The 15,109-nt window shown below is 43.9% G+C and overlaps 1 protein-coding gene across 1 annotated transcript in view; it reads right to left on the bottom strand.

Annotated features, from left to right (window-relative positions):
- Positions 1–1,348: 1,348 nt before the first annotated feature.
- usp43b (ubiquitin specific peptidase 43b) overlaps positions 1,349–15,109 on the bottom strand; it is a 103,014-nt gene continuing 89,253 nt past the window's right edge. The window contains exons 8-14 of the mRNA XM_079519821.1: positions 14,206–14,309; positions 12,584–12,661; positions 11,897–12,026; positions 6,587–6,929; positions 6,056–6,214; positions 4,196–4,369; positions 1,349–3,427 (exon numbers count right to left, since the gene is read on the bottom strand). Of these exons, the coding sequence (XP_079375947.1) occupies positions 2,229–3,427; positions 4,196–4,369; positions 6,056–6,214; positions 6,587–6,929; positions 11,897–12,026; positions 12,584–12,661; positions 14,206–14,309 (2,187 nt within the window). The 3' untranslated portion in view covers positions 1,349–2,228. The remainder of the gene's footprint in view (positions 3,428–4,195; positions 4,370–6,055; positions 6,215–6,586; positions 6,930–11,896; positions 12,027–12,583; positions 12,662–14,205; positions 14,310–15,109) is intronic.

The following is a 15,109-nucleotide window of genomic DNA, read 5'->3' as shown; positions in this document are numbered from 1 at the left end:
ACACACACACACACACACACACACACACACACACACACACACACACACACACACACACACACACACACACACACACACACACACACACACACACACACACACTTTTTGGAGCTGAACAGAAGGGAAATTATAAAGTATGTCAAGATGTCCAATTTACGCATGCAACCACTCAAACTTCATCCAAAACAAAGAAACAAAAAGTGGCTTTTGCACGCTCACCTTTTTTGTGATTTCACCAATTGCCATCATGCTTTTCACTTCATTCGGTTACTGAAATACATTACAGTCAATCAAATCCAATTAAAAGTAACTCCAGCTATTTGCCCATTTAGTTAATATAAATGTAGGTGGCTTAAAATTTGCAATGCATAATAATGGACATGCTCTACCAGTTCCTCTCATGACCAATCACAATGTGTCATTTCTAATTTGAGAAGAGAAGAGTACTGCCAAGGCAGACAACCCACAACACTCTAGGTTGTTGAAAATCCTTCTAGGTGCAAGGCTTGATGATGCATTATAGTCTGCTCAAGGCTTGATGATGCATTATAGTCTGCTCAAGGCTTGATGATGCATTATAGTCTGCTCAAGGCTTGATGATGCATTACAGTCTGCTCAAGGCTTGATGATGCATTATAGTCCAGGGGTTCTCAACGTTTTTGGCCGGGGACCCCCGGAAATGCTTTGGCAATGTCTCGGGACCCCCGCCCCGCCCCCTCCCGACCCCCAATATAAATTGACTGCTACAATAACCTTAAACCATTTTGGGCGGGAACCCCTTTTGGTGTTTTAAGCATTGTTATAATTTAGCTATTGAAAAATAGCAGATCTACAAGCTCATAGCGCGCCACCGAGTGGCGCGCTACGAGCTTGTAGGTCTGCTATTTTTGAAAAATCGTGAAAATAAAATTTTATTTATTTTTAATTTTTTTTGTTTTTGAAAATAATTTGGGGACCCCCTAAAATATTTTGGCGACCCCCCGAGGGGTCGCGACCCACGGGTTGAGAACCCCTGTTATAGTCTGCTCAAGGCTTGATGATGCATTATAGTCTGCTCAAGGCTTGATGATGCATTATAGTCTGCTCAAGGCTTGATGATGCATTATAGTCTGCTCAAGGACATATTGAGTGCTGGCATTATCTTCGTTCTATAATTTCTAATTTGACATTTAAATGACATTTTCATTTTCTACAAATAACCTTCATGCACAATGTCAACAATTTCTGAAAATGGTGTGCGTGGCACTGAGAAAAGATTACTAGGTAATTATTTTTTAAAGTGCATTGAGGAAATTATATGTATTAAAAATGACCAAACACATAACTGTATGGGTTTATAGCAGCCACATTACAGTGCACACACACACACACACACACACACACACACACACACACACACACACACACACACACACACACACACACACACACACACACACACACACACACACACACACACACACACACACACACACACACACACACACACACACACACACACACACACACACACAGCAATCATTAAATTCTCCCCTTTGCATGTATCTACTGCTAAATCAAGCATAACACAGAAGAAGGACATTACAGCAGTCTGTCTCCTCAGTAACTCTGCATAGTAGTTTTAGTTTTTTAAACACACATAGGCGAAGAATAAACAAGCGGTCTACTGGAATGTTCTTTTAAAAGCAGTTCCGTCTCAGGCCTGTACTGTAACTGTGAGGTGGCATTCTGGGTTTAACCCTAAGTAAATCCAATACAGTGGTCCTAATGTTGAACAATCATTTCAGATTGCTAGAGGCACTTACAATGAAACAAACTGTAACCACGTGAGCAGTCACTAAGGTAACCAGTCACTGATTAAAATCATTATGAATACTGGGTAGAAAAATAATATTGTCATAATAATAACAAAAACAAAACAAAAAAAAATCAGACTGGGGTCATTTCTGAGTAATTTCTCACAATTATTGTGTTAGAAGTGTTCTTGTTATACTGTAAGGTTTCAAGGCAGGTCTGACCCTCCTCTCCGTTTACTGACCACAACTGTGTTGATTATCATCATCAAAATGCTAATCCGCCGGTATAATTTCTACAAATGTGCTCTCTAACTTGGCCGTGCATGTGCTTGCTCATTGCAACTCCATATCACCCAACGTGGCACCGAATAACCTGGGGAAAACATTTAACAAAATAGTTGTGCCACTGCATGGATTAGTTGACCCCAAGGCTCAGAAACAAGACTCTGGGACCGGTCTCTGTCTGCCCAGGGAGGTGGTGCTGTACCGCGTCCGCTGCAGAGTGGCATAACTGGGTTTCTCTGACAGCAGGTTGCTGCGGTGGGACGGAGGGGCCACTACGTCCCCGTTCTTCTGCAGGGAGACACACCTGCGCAGCGTCAAGTCCAGCTTCGTGTGGATGTTGCTGGAGCTGTGTGCACGCTTGATGTCGGCAGAGCTGTGACTCGCAACCTTTCCGTTGGACAGCGGCACTTTGCCGTTGTGGATGTCGCTTCTCTGGAAACCGTTAGCTTTCTTGTCGTCGGTCGACGCGATCGCAGTCAGGGTTCCATTGGAGAGAGACAGCCTCGCCAAATGACCGTTTGCAGTCTTTCCCGGCTGTACATGGCCATTCATGCGTCTATCATGCCCCTTGCTGGGTGTCCTTTGAATATCTTTTCTCATGAAGCCAGGTTTCAGAAATGACAAGAGGCTGTCCTGGCTCCTTCCCTCTCCTCCCCTCAGCCCTTTCCTCTCCTCAGGGTTCATGATCATTTGTAATAAGTCTCTCTGACCCCTTGGTGTCAGCCCTGACTGCACCTTAGCTCTCTTCAGTGTGGAGTCCCTGCTCGGGGGGGCACTGTGGCTGATGTGCCCCCCCGACATGGCCCCTCTCTGGGCGTGTAGGTCCAGGGTCCTGCCCTGATCCTGCCTAACCCTCTTGGAGGTCCTCTGTACCAGTGAGCCATCATCCTTAACTTTAACATGGCTGCTATTAGTTATGTTTCTCTCAGCAGCCGGCCTGCTCTGTCCCTCTGGCAATTTGGGGGAGTCACATGTGTCTGAAGTGCGTCTGTCCATGCAGCTAAGACTGCTGCCACTGGGGGAGCTTCCCAGGTCCCTCTCCCCAGCTTCAGAGGCCCTTGCTGGGGCTTTGGCCTGTGGCGGAGTGGCCACTAAAGTAACGATGGGGTCTTTGGTGCAGCGCGGCCGACGTCCTGACTCCAGGTACTCCACCAGTTCTCCAGGTCGGGCCGGCGGCGCTGGATGCTTGGAGCGATCCTTGGAGCGATCCTTGGAGCGATCCTTGGAGCCGAACGACCAACGCAGAGGCAGGACCTTACTCAGCGTGTCCTTGGGCTTGGCGGGTGACCTCATGCTCACGCTCCTGCCCTGGGTTCCCCGGACAAACGGCTCGGCTATAGACCCATCTAGAGCAAGACAGAGTGACTGTGTAAGTAAAAGTTAATTCATCAAACTAGAGACAAAAAAAGAGGAGAGTTCTCCAAGTGCTTCACTGCAATTAAGCGATCATTGGTAATCAAATTCCCTGTGTGTGTGTGTGTGTGTGTGTGTGTGTGTGTGTGTGTGTGTGTGTGTGTGTGTACGCACTACGCACGCACGCACACGTACAGTATTCTGTTGACCTTTAGGGCCCTAATGTGGGGCAGGCGGATCAGTGTGAGGCAGGCAGCGGTTGGGCGGAGGTGAAGTGGCATGTTTGTTTAGTTTAAGCACAGCAAGGTACTTCCTGTGTCATAGTGTACTGTGACACTCACGTCATAGTGTACTGTGGCACCCACTATGTCATAGTAAATGTATTTTGCCATTGACTTGGCCTGAAAGTTTGTACGGAATAAATTGTTCCGTAAAAAGTCCATAGACTTGGCTGCCAGATGACGTCACGGTGGGGCACACACAAAGCCATGCATTGGCGCGGCTAGCACTGCTCAAAATATTTAATAATAAGCAGAAAATGTTTTTTGGCGCTGCGTAACACTGGCTGCCTGTTGCTGTTGTAACACTTCAATTTCCCCTCAGGGATTAATAAAGTATCTATCTATCTATCTATCTATCTATCTATCTATCTATAATTTGAGTTAGCTGGCTTCTGCCCACCAGCGACAATATGAGATATATTGATGTGTATGATTTGTATTAATGAATGATATAACATGCTGTGTCAGTGTTTTGCTCACTTGTCTCCAGTGCTTTAGGTGCTTCATCGCGGAACACAGGCAGCTCGGGGGAATGTGAGGCCGGCGTGGGCCCAGCAGGGCACACTGTGGATCCTGCAGAACCCAGGCTGTCCCTCTTACTGCCCCCCCTCAGTCGGACCAGCCAGTGGTCAGAGGTGGAGGAGCTAGTGGAACCTGAAGAGCAAAAACAAACAAACGAACATGGAAAAAGATTTCTATAGTGACTTTGTTCCAATAATTAAGAAAATGTACAATTATTAAAAAGAATATATTTGATTCCTGATGTTGAATGCATGGGCCTGGATGTTCCTTTATAATGATTTTATTATACATGAATGTCCCATTCAGGTTAAAGGGTCCTGAGAGTTCATGGTTTAATCCTGACCTGGTCTTGTAGCTCCATGAGTGAAATGTTGCTTGGGCTAAGAGGCTAGGAGAACTGACAATATTACAAAAGAATGTCTAACAAAATGCACGGAAGCACAAAACTGATCCAAACCGTCAAAGCTGATCAAATGTCAGATATTCTCCCTGATAATTTTGTAATTCTATACATGCTCTAATAGGCCTATCTCACAGCCCCCTTTCCACGCCCACTTCCGGTAGATAGTGGTGTCATTTAACATTAGGCATTTACACTTTTTTTCTCTGGATAATTTAAGTACATTTCCTAATGTTAAAATGTCAAAGACCGATAATAATATGAAGAAAACACAATGGTATAACAACTCAAATAAGTAGAATAAACCTTACCTTTACAAAACGGTAGTTTGTGGCTTGTGAAAATACCTATTTTAACATGGAAGCCTATGGACCGCAAAAAAATAACACCACTAGCCCCAAAAGGGGGCGTGGAAAGGGGGCGGGGAAATGCTGTGAGATAGGCCTATTCTCTATCTACACCAAGGGACAAAAATGTCTCAATGCTTGATAAAATACGTTTTGTTTTACAGATAAAGCTGAGATCTTGGACTGTTTAATTTGATTAACTCTACCTTCCTTTTAATTGTAGTAATGCGTGGCTTGAGAGTCTCTAGGCTGACTTAATTCCTTTGACTGCTGCTAATGTAAACCCTAACAAATCTCAGTCACAACAAACGTGCTGGTGATTTAGAGCCATACTTTAACAATTTAACTTGTCAGTGATCAGTGAGATTTTTGTATTCAGACATCATCACCTATCTCATCTGCATTGGTTGATGTCATAGGCGTGAGTAATGCTTAACTTATACTCTGTCACATAAGAGTGTTGCTTGCCCCAAAATACAAGCTCACAAAGCATTGCATTGCTTGTAGATCAGCAATTTGCAAGCAACACCATTGTACGATGGAGTATTTCAAACTAGGAATGTGGTTTAAATCTCTAAATCAGTTTTTGTCTTTTTTTGCTGTTCAGATTTGACAAAACCAATCCGATTCCAATCCAACGCATTCTCACACCCGTTGGGTCAAACGTGTGATGAGTAGGGACAGATTGACATGACAGGTCTCCCCGTCCCCTCCACATGTTGACGAGGAACATGATGATTTACAATTCTCTGCCTGTATGCAACTCAAACTGTGCGGTATGTACACACTTCCACATTCCAGTGTGAATGGGACTATCGGGAGCATTGGAAATGTTGTGACACAGGATCCCTTCACAACAAATAGGTGACGGTTTATAAGCTGTTATTTCTTCCATCTGTCAGACAGGAAGAAGGAACATGAAGCTCCTTCTAATTCCAGGAAATAGAGAACCGGTTATTGGCTAGTGGGGATGGCTGAGAATATGGCTTGCAATCACACTTCAGACACCCTGATACCGCCGTGATTCGTACAGATTCTTCATACCTCAACACAGGTCACTATGCTGCTAACCTGTGACTGAGGAGCTGGCAGACCATGGGGGGATGGTGTTTCGTCTCTGGTAGAACAGGATGTAGGCTCCTCGCGTGCACACCTCCACCTCGGGAACTGGCTCTGCACTGCTGTCATCATAGTTATACCACTGGCCATCTACCGAGTTCCTACAGAAGGCTGTGAGTCATAGCAAAATGGAAAAGAAACCAGATAAAACATGGATTACGGATGGAAACTCACAGAGAAAATGTGTCAATACGTCCTGTGGAGCTTATACAAAAACAGAGACCTTACAAAAACAGTTTATCCCCATTGTGACAATGTACAATACTGTATTTGAACACTGCGATAGCAAAATGGAAAAGAAACCAGATAGAACATGCATATGGATGAAACTCACACAGAAAATGTGTCCTGTGGAGCCTATACAATAACAGAAACCTTCCAATAACTGTTCTTCCCATTGTGACCGAGTACAATACTGTATTTGATTCACACGTTCACCTTTCATGGGTTGTAATATGTGAATATAAGTGCCATTATTCACACCTGTGTAGTGCCCTCCGTGCATCCCTCCGTGATGGTTACACACGGCATACAGATCATAGAGGAAGTCCGGGGAGGCCGAGTCGGACGGCCCCGGCCGTTTCCACGAGACTGGCTGGGGAGGAGCCCGGGCACCATGGCCGCGCTTCACCACATGAGGCGCCATGTCCAGGCCGGTCAGGGGGAAGCGCACAAGTGTGGTCAGCTTGTTCCGCCGCTCACCCACTTGGCGGAAACGCTTCAGGTGAAGGATGAGTATGTCAGGCAGAGTCCACAGGCTCATCTTCACCATGCCCTGCTGCAGCTGCAGGCAGTGGGGACACTTCCATGCATCATCTGGTGCTAACTGACAGAGAGAGAGAGAGAGAGAGAGAGAGAGAGACTGTATAATCTTGTTAGGGGTTAAGTATATCAAACATATGGTTGTCATGCACAAATTGTGTGCTAACTGACTAACATGGGAGTGCCTATAATGTTAGTCATTGGCCACCCTGGAGATAAAGCGTTTGTCTTTCTTATTACCGTCATGATGATCAGAGGAAGGATGTCGTGATCAAAATGCCATACTTTTTCCAGACTCTGATTTCGGGCCTGCGGGTCGCTCCCTGGGCAAGCTGCGGCCGAAAAACCGAGGTGTCAGAGAATTTAGTGGCAAAATGTATGTATGGAGGTCCCCCTGGTCCCACTGCTGCCAGAATGTATGTATGGAGGCCCCCCTGGGAGTACGGACACCTCAGGCACATAAGGCGACAGCACGAGCTGGAATCACTGACCGGGCAGGCAACCCCCCCCCCCCCCCGGCCAACGCCAGACCTGGAAAAGTATGAAATGAAATTCCATAGTTTTCCATACTTGCGTAGGGACCCTGTGACCTGTGAGATAAATAATTGGAGAAAATCTGTTTGAACCGAGCTGTTGCCAGCCCGTCCTCCTGCCGAGAGCTTTGACTATCTCGCCTTTAAAAGCCTCATTGTGGAAACACAAATGGACTGTGACTTTCTTTGAGTGCATGTGTGTAAAAGACTGTACGAAGATTAAGAATATGTGTATGATCTCGCCGCAAAATGTGTGTGATTGTGTGCCACAGAGCCGTGGGTCTTAAGAGATAAAGTAAACAGCAAGGCTGAATAATGAAGCTCCACAGGGATCTGCCTGCATTTGGTCAACACTGCTTGCTTGGTGGAACAAATAGCAAACATGGCAGAAGTCTCACAGCTCACATTTCCATAAATAAACCAATATTTCAGATAAGAAGATTGTGTCAGTATTCTCAGCTTTCTCAGAGCATGGCAGCGAATGTCTGTTGCTGTTGTGAATTCAGTGTAAGTTGTTGTACACCCAATGGCAAAAACAGCGGATCTACAAGCCCACAACGTGTCACATTACGATGTGTTGTGAGCTTGTAGATCAGCAATTATTACGTTTTTAAGATTTATAAAAAAGCTAGCTTGTAGCTAACCGTCTGCTGCCCATAGAGATCCATATAATCTATTAAACTCTGAGGTTAAATTCAACTTTTCTTTCGCCAAATAAATGCTGTAGTACAATCATAAGTACACCATTGATGTGTGATGTACATTTGGTGGTAATATGCTGCCTATAAATGAAGTTGTTGAATATTTTCACGTTCGGTGTCCCCTAACCGCTCAGCTAACCGTCTGCTGCCCATGGAGATCCATATAAGCTATTAAACACGGAGGTTGGCTTTTTGGGCTTCAACGCAAGTTGTAGTTTGTTCTTTGTCTAATCAGATTAAGAATGAGATGATTTTTGTGATTTAGGAATGTGTCGTTCCTGAGCTATTGAGCCAGCGTTGGTCATTGCATCTGTCTGTATGTATTTTGGCATTGTGTTGTTCCGACGGCACGGGATCTGTCTTCCCCTTCCGTGGAGTGCTGCTTAAGTCTTTATTTTTGAATTATTATTTTTCCCAGGTTTGCACTTCGAATATGATAATCTTGCACAGACTTTTCTGGGAGACAAAGAAAATACAAAATACTATTTGTGGACCTGTCGACATTTTGGAGCCTTGACCATCCGGCCATGCAACAAAACACATCTATCAAAGTCATTTCATAGTACAGTTTGTAATACTACTTTTGCTGTATCCGTTTAGAGTTACACAAAAAGAGTAAGACTAAATTGACATTATGGGCATATGCATTATGCACCTTTATGTAATTCCAAACATTGAGCAGCTGTTATTTCTCATATTTGAAGGATGATAATGTTCACATCCCTGAACAGCTATCTATAGACAGCATCAAGGGAAAACATCTTTTTACACACATGCATCCTAGAATTATCCATCCATAGATCGTCTCACTGCTGTTAACCACTCTGGAATGCCTAATTCATGCTTTGATGTACGACTGTGAAAATAGTTGTTCTACACGATCATAACACGCCAACATTAATGGGAGATGGGCAATATTACTAGACCCGGCCACAGAGAACCAACAGAATGAATTATTAAAGTTGCAATCCAGGATTTCTGCACATTTATATCCCTCTCCGGCAATGAGTTCAAATGATGATGTATAATTAAACAGATCCAACTGTTATGTTCCCTTGTTGTTGGTAATTGGTATTCAGCTAACCAGCAGAGTGTGAACAGCATTGGTGGAATATATTTACATTATATATACATATATACATATATACATATATACATTTACTGGAGTTAAGAAAGTGTAAATATCATTATGTGACTCACAGGAACCGTTGTGTACGCTGCAATGTTTCATTTTAATTTGACAATGAGGAGTTTCACCCAGTTCCTCGCCCTGACCAACATGTACCTTTGCCCTCTCGGCCTGGCTTACCCCCCGCGTGGACTCTAACCCTAACCTAAACATAACCGCAAGCACGGGAGCAGTGCATGTTCGCCAACCATAATGCATGTTCGGACTAACGGTACTTCGGATCTATGGGCAGTCCCCTTATGGACACCCAACCAAACCAGAGGCCCCACAGAGGATTGGTGTAGGGTAGGAACTGTACTCCTAACGAAGGAGGGAAAAGCAGCAGGACCAGACGAAATACCAGCAGAAGCCATCAAGGCCGACTTGAAGACTACGGTGGACATGCTTCATAGCCTCTTCGCCAAGATCTGGGAGGAAGAGAAGATTCCAGAAGAATGGAAAGAGGGGATCATCGTCAAACTACCAAAAAAGGGAGATCTCACAAACTGTAATAACTACAGAGGAATAATGCTTCTATCGGCACCGGGAAAAGTGCTCAATAGAATTATACTGGACAGAATGAGTGCAGCAGTTGACCCCTTGCTCCGAGACCAGCAAGCAGGTTTCCGGAGCAACAGATCCTGTACGGACCAAATCGCCACCCTCATTGCTCTACATCATTGTAGAGCAATCCATCGAATGGAACTCTCCATTATTTATAAACTTCATAGACTATGAAAAAGCCTTTGATAGTTTGGATAGAGAGATTCTGTGGAAGCTGCTGAGGCATTACGGTATCCCAGAGAAGATTATCACCCTGATTCACAACACCTATCAAGGAACATCATGCACAGTTGTACATGGAGGCCAACTGTCCGAGAGTTTCGAAGTCAAGACCGGTGTGCGCCAGGGATGCCTCCTATCGCCATTTTTGTTCCTCATAGCCATAGACTGGATTATGAAGACCACCACAAAATGAATTAAAAATGGCATACAGTGGACCCTATGGACACAACTAGATGACCTCGACTTTGCTGACGATCTGGCTCTCCTGTCACACAAACACAACCAAATACAGGACAAGACAACCAGGCTAGCAACTACATCCCTTGGGACTGGGTTGAGAATAAACAGGAAGAAGACCAACATAATAACAATCAACACCTCTACCAACAACACTGTCACAGTAGGAGGCGAACCCATTCAAGAAGTCAACTCCTTCACTTACCTAGGCAGCATCATAGACAAGCAGGGTGGAACAGACAGTGATGTCATAGCAAGAGTAGGCAAAGCCAGGACAGCCTTCATTATTCTGAAAAACATCTGGTCCTCCAAGGACATAGCCACAGCAACTAAAGTGCGGCTCTTTAATTCAAATGTAAAATCCGTCCTTCTCTACGGTTCAGAGAAGTGGAGAATGACGAAAAGAACATTACAGAAGATACAGACCTTTATAAACAACAGTCTGAGACGCATCTTTAGGATCAGATGGCCGAACAAAATCAGGAATGAGGAACTGTGGCTGAGAGGAAGGCAGGAACCGGTAGAGAAGCAGATCCTGAGACGAAAGTGGGGTTGGATAGGACACACACTGAGGAAACCAACAACCAGCACCACTCGCCAGGCCCTGACGTGGAATCCCCAGGGGAAGCGGAAGAGAGGGCGACCCAAAAACACCTGTAGGCGGGACACTGAGGCGGAGCTGAAGAGACAGGGAATCAGCTGGCGGGAGGCAGAAAGGATAGCCCAAAACCGTGTTGGATGGAGAAGAGTCGTAAATGGCCTATGCTCCACTGGGAGCGACGGGCCTAAGTAAAGTAAAGAAGGAACTGTACGAAAACTGTGCACTTTTGGCAGTGTGGCAGTAGATGACCCGGAGAGTGCGCAATCCTAACATCCATGACATGTCCATCTATGTTACATGTCCCCTCTCTCTGTCTCAACTTCCTGTCTCTCTACAATCCTGTCTAACTAAAACTAGATGGGTGTGCAGTCTGTGACGTCAGTCTTCTGATTTGTCTCTGCATGTACAAACAATATACAGTGTGAACTCATATATTTTTTATGAGCATGATTACTGCTTTGCCTAATAAACAGGAGGCCTCATGCTGAGCGTTCATGGCAGTAAACCGACTTTGTACTTTTGTACATTACAAACGTTCTATATAAGGCTGTGTGTAATTGTTATAAATGGACGGCACAGAGTGAAAGACATTCATGACTCATCACCTCCCAGTTCATCATATGTATTTAGTAGTCAGTCTTGCTGCCTATTAGGTCGCAGTATAGGAGAGTGTGGGTGGATGATTAGTACACTGTCAGTGTCCATTCATTGAACGACTTGATTCTAGTTACATAAGCCTCTGTCACTGTGAAAAGTAACAGGGTTGAAGTTGAACTAGAAAGGGGGCGCCAGGCTGGGTAGCCTACCCAGGGCTGTGTCAGTTACGGGGTGCAGTTTCTACGACGGTTCAACCTGTCACATTAAGTGACGATAACTATGGGCAGAACTGCGTGCGTGCGTGCGTGCGTGCGTGCGTGCGTGCGATGCACTACGTACGTGCGTGCGTGCGTGCGTGCGTCTAAGAGGGAATACAGGCAAAAATGTAATATCAATGAGCATGTGTACCTGTTCCTCTTTGGTGTAGAGCTGGAAGCACTCGTCCAGGGTACAGCTGTACTGCTGAACATGCTGATGCTGCTGGTTCCTCACACTCTCTGCATCCTTCACCACCTCCTCCTGGATGTTGCCAAACAGGCTGTGCTCCACAACACAACAGTTCAAAATGCTCAATGTGAAAGTGATATACATATTGTATGTACAGTATGCCTTCTGCCTTCTTGCTCAACACAATGAGACGTCAGATGCTTCTTTTTTTATCACGTGTTTGACATGGATGGGTCAAATATCATGTGAGTGAACTGATTTCTGATTGGGTCATCAGTTTTTATGCATCTGACAAAATGCAGGAATCAAACTGGGTTTGATTTTAAAAAATTGATTGCACCGTTGCAGCCATTTGTCGGATTCTGGAGCAGGTGTGCAAGACGTCATACAGAAGTGTGTGTTCCTTTCATGTGTGTTCCTTTCATGTCTGTAAAGGCCATTAGTGTTTGCAACAGAATATAGAGTTAGAAGTGTGCTGTGTGTGATATTATTGCTGTCAGGAATTGTCAAAAATCGATTTTTCAATTGTGAAAGTGTTCTGTGAGCGTTCAGCTATGTTCTTTTCTTGTATGTCATATGACATTTCGGGTTTCGTTTATGGGGAAGATTAAATATGGAGATATAGGTTTTCTGTTCTGTTGGACTGACCAGTCTTTGATCCGGTGCTCCCATTCGATGATCAGCTTCAAGTGAGGAGGTCCTCCGGAACTACACAGCTTCAGAGCTCTGCAGAACATTAGGGTCAAATCAGGGTGATTAGGGGTCAAATCAACAGTACAGTATCGAAATGTTGCTAAATATGGAAAATGTGTGATTTACTACTGATTATTAGTACATATTAATTTGATAAACACAATCCATACTGATCCCTTCCCATGATACGAGGAACAATGGTAATAAATAAATAGATATATTGCTGTTGTATTTATGATTCATGATGATTATTTCATACTCATACTCATACTACTTATACTAGTTTAAAAAACACATTACAAACATACATTAACATTTACAGTGTACAAAATACTGGTACAAGTCAAAAGCACACTCCACACATGAGTAGAAATAACAATAATGAGTAAACAGTACATTCTATTTGGCATTTTAAACACTTATAGAATAGTGTACATAATGGTATACTGTACAATGAGCAGTAGACAGTAGAATAATAGATGATTACCACTGGGCAGGGGTCTCCGAACATAAAACAAACAACAACCACAAGAAAGGTAGCCTCGGAAACCCAGACGTTTTATTTCAAGAAAGGTAATGGTACTGTGGGTTTGTGACCACTAGGTGGCAGCATATCACCAAATAAACAATGCCAGCTTTCCAACTTTTGAGATCCTTGAGAAAGAGGAAAAGAGATAGAAAGAAAGAGAAGGTGGAAACTATAGGCGCTACTATGCAGTCGTTTGCCTGTTTCCCTGGATTATCTCTGTCCTGGTCAAAGAGTGGTGCCTTGTGGTAAACCGCTGCATGATCAGATCACCAAGATCTCCATACTCACAGGTTTTCATAGAGGATTTGCCAAAGAGGATGAAATCCTGCAGATATCAGGTCTCAGAGAGAGAGGGATACACTCTCCCCTTTATACTACAATAGCTACTAGTACAACTGAGCCATGATGTTCCTACATGTTATAGTAGAAGTTTTGTCCCCTCAGCCATTAAATAAACTGCCCTGCAGATAGGATGGTTCTGTATACTGTGGGGACCTCATGTTTTTGTATTGTCTTGGTGTTATGTGCTCTGTGTTGTTTTTGATGTGGGTGTTTGAACAGAATGTGAAGACGAATATCCTTCGGGACAATAAAGATTATTATTATTAACGTATTGTGCGTATAGGTAGCGACGGTACTGATTGTGAGCACATAGATCAGATATACTTGCTACTTTTGTACCCAAATTCTGGTGGATCAAACTTATACGTGTACTTTTATTGAGCAGAGAAGATTTTTCCAAGAATTTTAAACACACCAGGGGACAGGGAAAAGGGACTTTAACCTGTGATTATGCTGTATTTTCTATTTGTCAGGTAATTCTGTTTTAGATAATCAATTTGATGCTTGTTTTGTTTTCGTCTATTGCTTACATCAAAATCCCTCCAAGGGAATTTTGGTTGCAAGCTATAAACAGTATCTGAATCTGATAACTGCGTATACAGTTTGTTACATTTGTCAAAAATGCATTTGTGTCTTCCCCTATCAAATAAATCATGAATAATCAAACGTTTTCTTTAAGCTTAGTGCCTATCTAAGCTAAACTCACCTGTCCACGGCAGGGTGGTACAGTGGCCGTCCGTCTTGAGGTGACAGGTAGCTGTAGGATGCTGAGCCTCCTACCACGCGGATGTTAAACAGCACTCTGGCATTCTAGGAAGTAGGAAGACACCATGACAAGACACAGTGGCCAGTGAGTGTGTGATATCAGTCACCTATCCTATGACGTCGACAGTGAGCTACAATGAAGAAGGTGATTTGTAACTGGGATATAGAGCTATTGGGCGTTGTCCTGGGGCCGAACTGTCCACAAGAGTTCTCGTACGTTGTCCTGGTGACGGTGTACTGACCTGTGGTAATGCAGCACCTCTGCGCGTCTGTGTGTCAATCAATCAATCAATCAATCAATCAATCAATCAATCAATCAATCTGATCTAATTTGGGCAAGAGGGAAAGAGGGACCCTCATTCATTTACATTATAAAATTAAAGTTCAATATTAAAAAAAGTGAGGGGCACTCTTATCATCATACTGTACATCAGCCAATCAAATCATCACATTCCGTGCTACAAACACATTCCGTGCTCATACGGACGTACACACAAAGCTGTGCACCACTCGGAACAGTCTTGTGGTTACTGAATGAGAAATTATAAGAAAACAAAACACAAATAAATAAATACTAACTTTCCAGCTGGGCACAGTTTTGCTCATTCTGGGACTAACATTTTTATTTTAATTGACTCGAGATGAAGACCGAGAGATAGTCAGAGAGAGAGGGAAAGAGACAGAGAGAGACAGAGAGGGGGAGATGAATAAAAACGTTTTGTAGTGGCATACACAGCAATTAGACAAAAGGAGAAATTCCTGAGGGCTGCATTTGAAATAGGGCCACAAGACGATCTGCAGCCAAGCATTAAAATAAATAAATTAGAGATTTAATAGCTCCCGAC

Source organism: Electrona antarctica (genome assembly GCF_951216825.1).
Source record: "Electrona antarctica genome assembly, chromosome: 14".
In the NCBI taxonomy this organism is placed as follows: Eukaryota; Metazoa; Chordata; class Actinopteri; order Myctophiformes; family Myctophidae; genus Electrona; species Electrona antarctica.
Note: the sequence above shows the minus strand (reverse complement) of the source record. Positions and strands in the feature narration are given on the sequence as shown.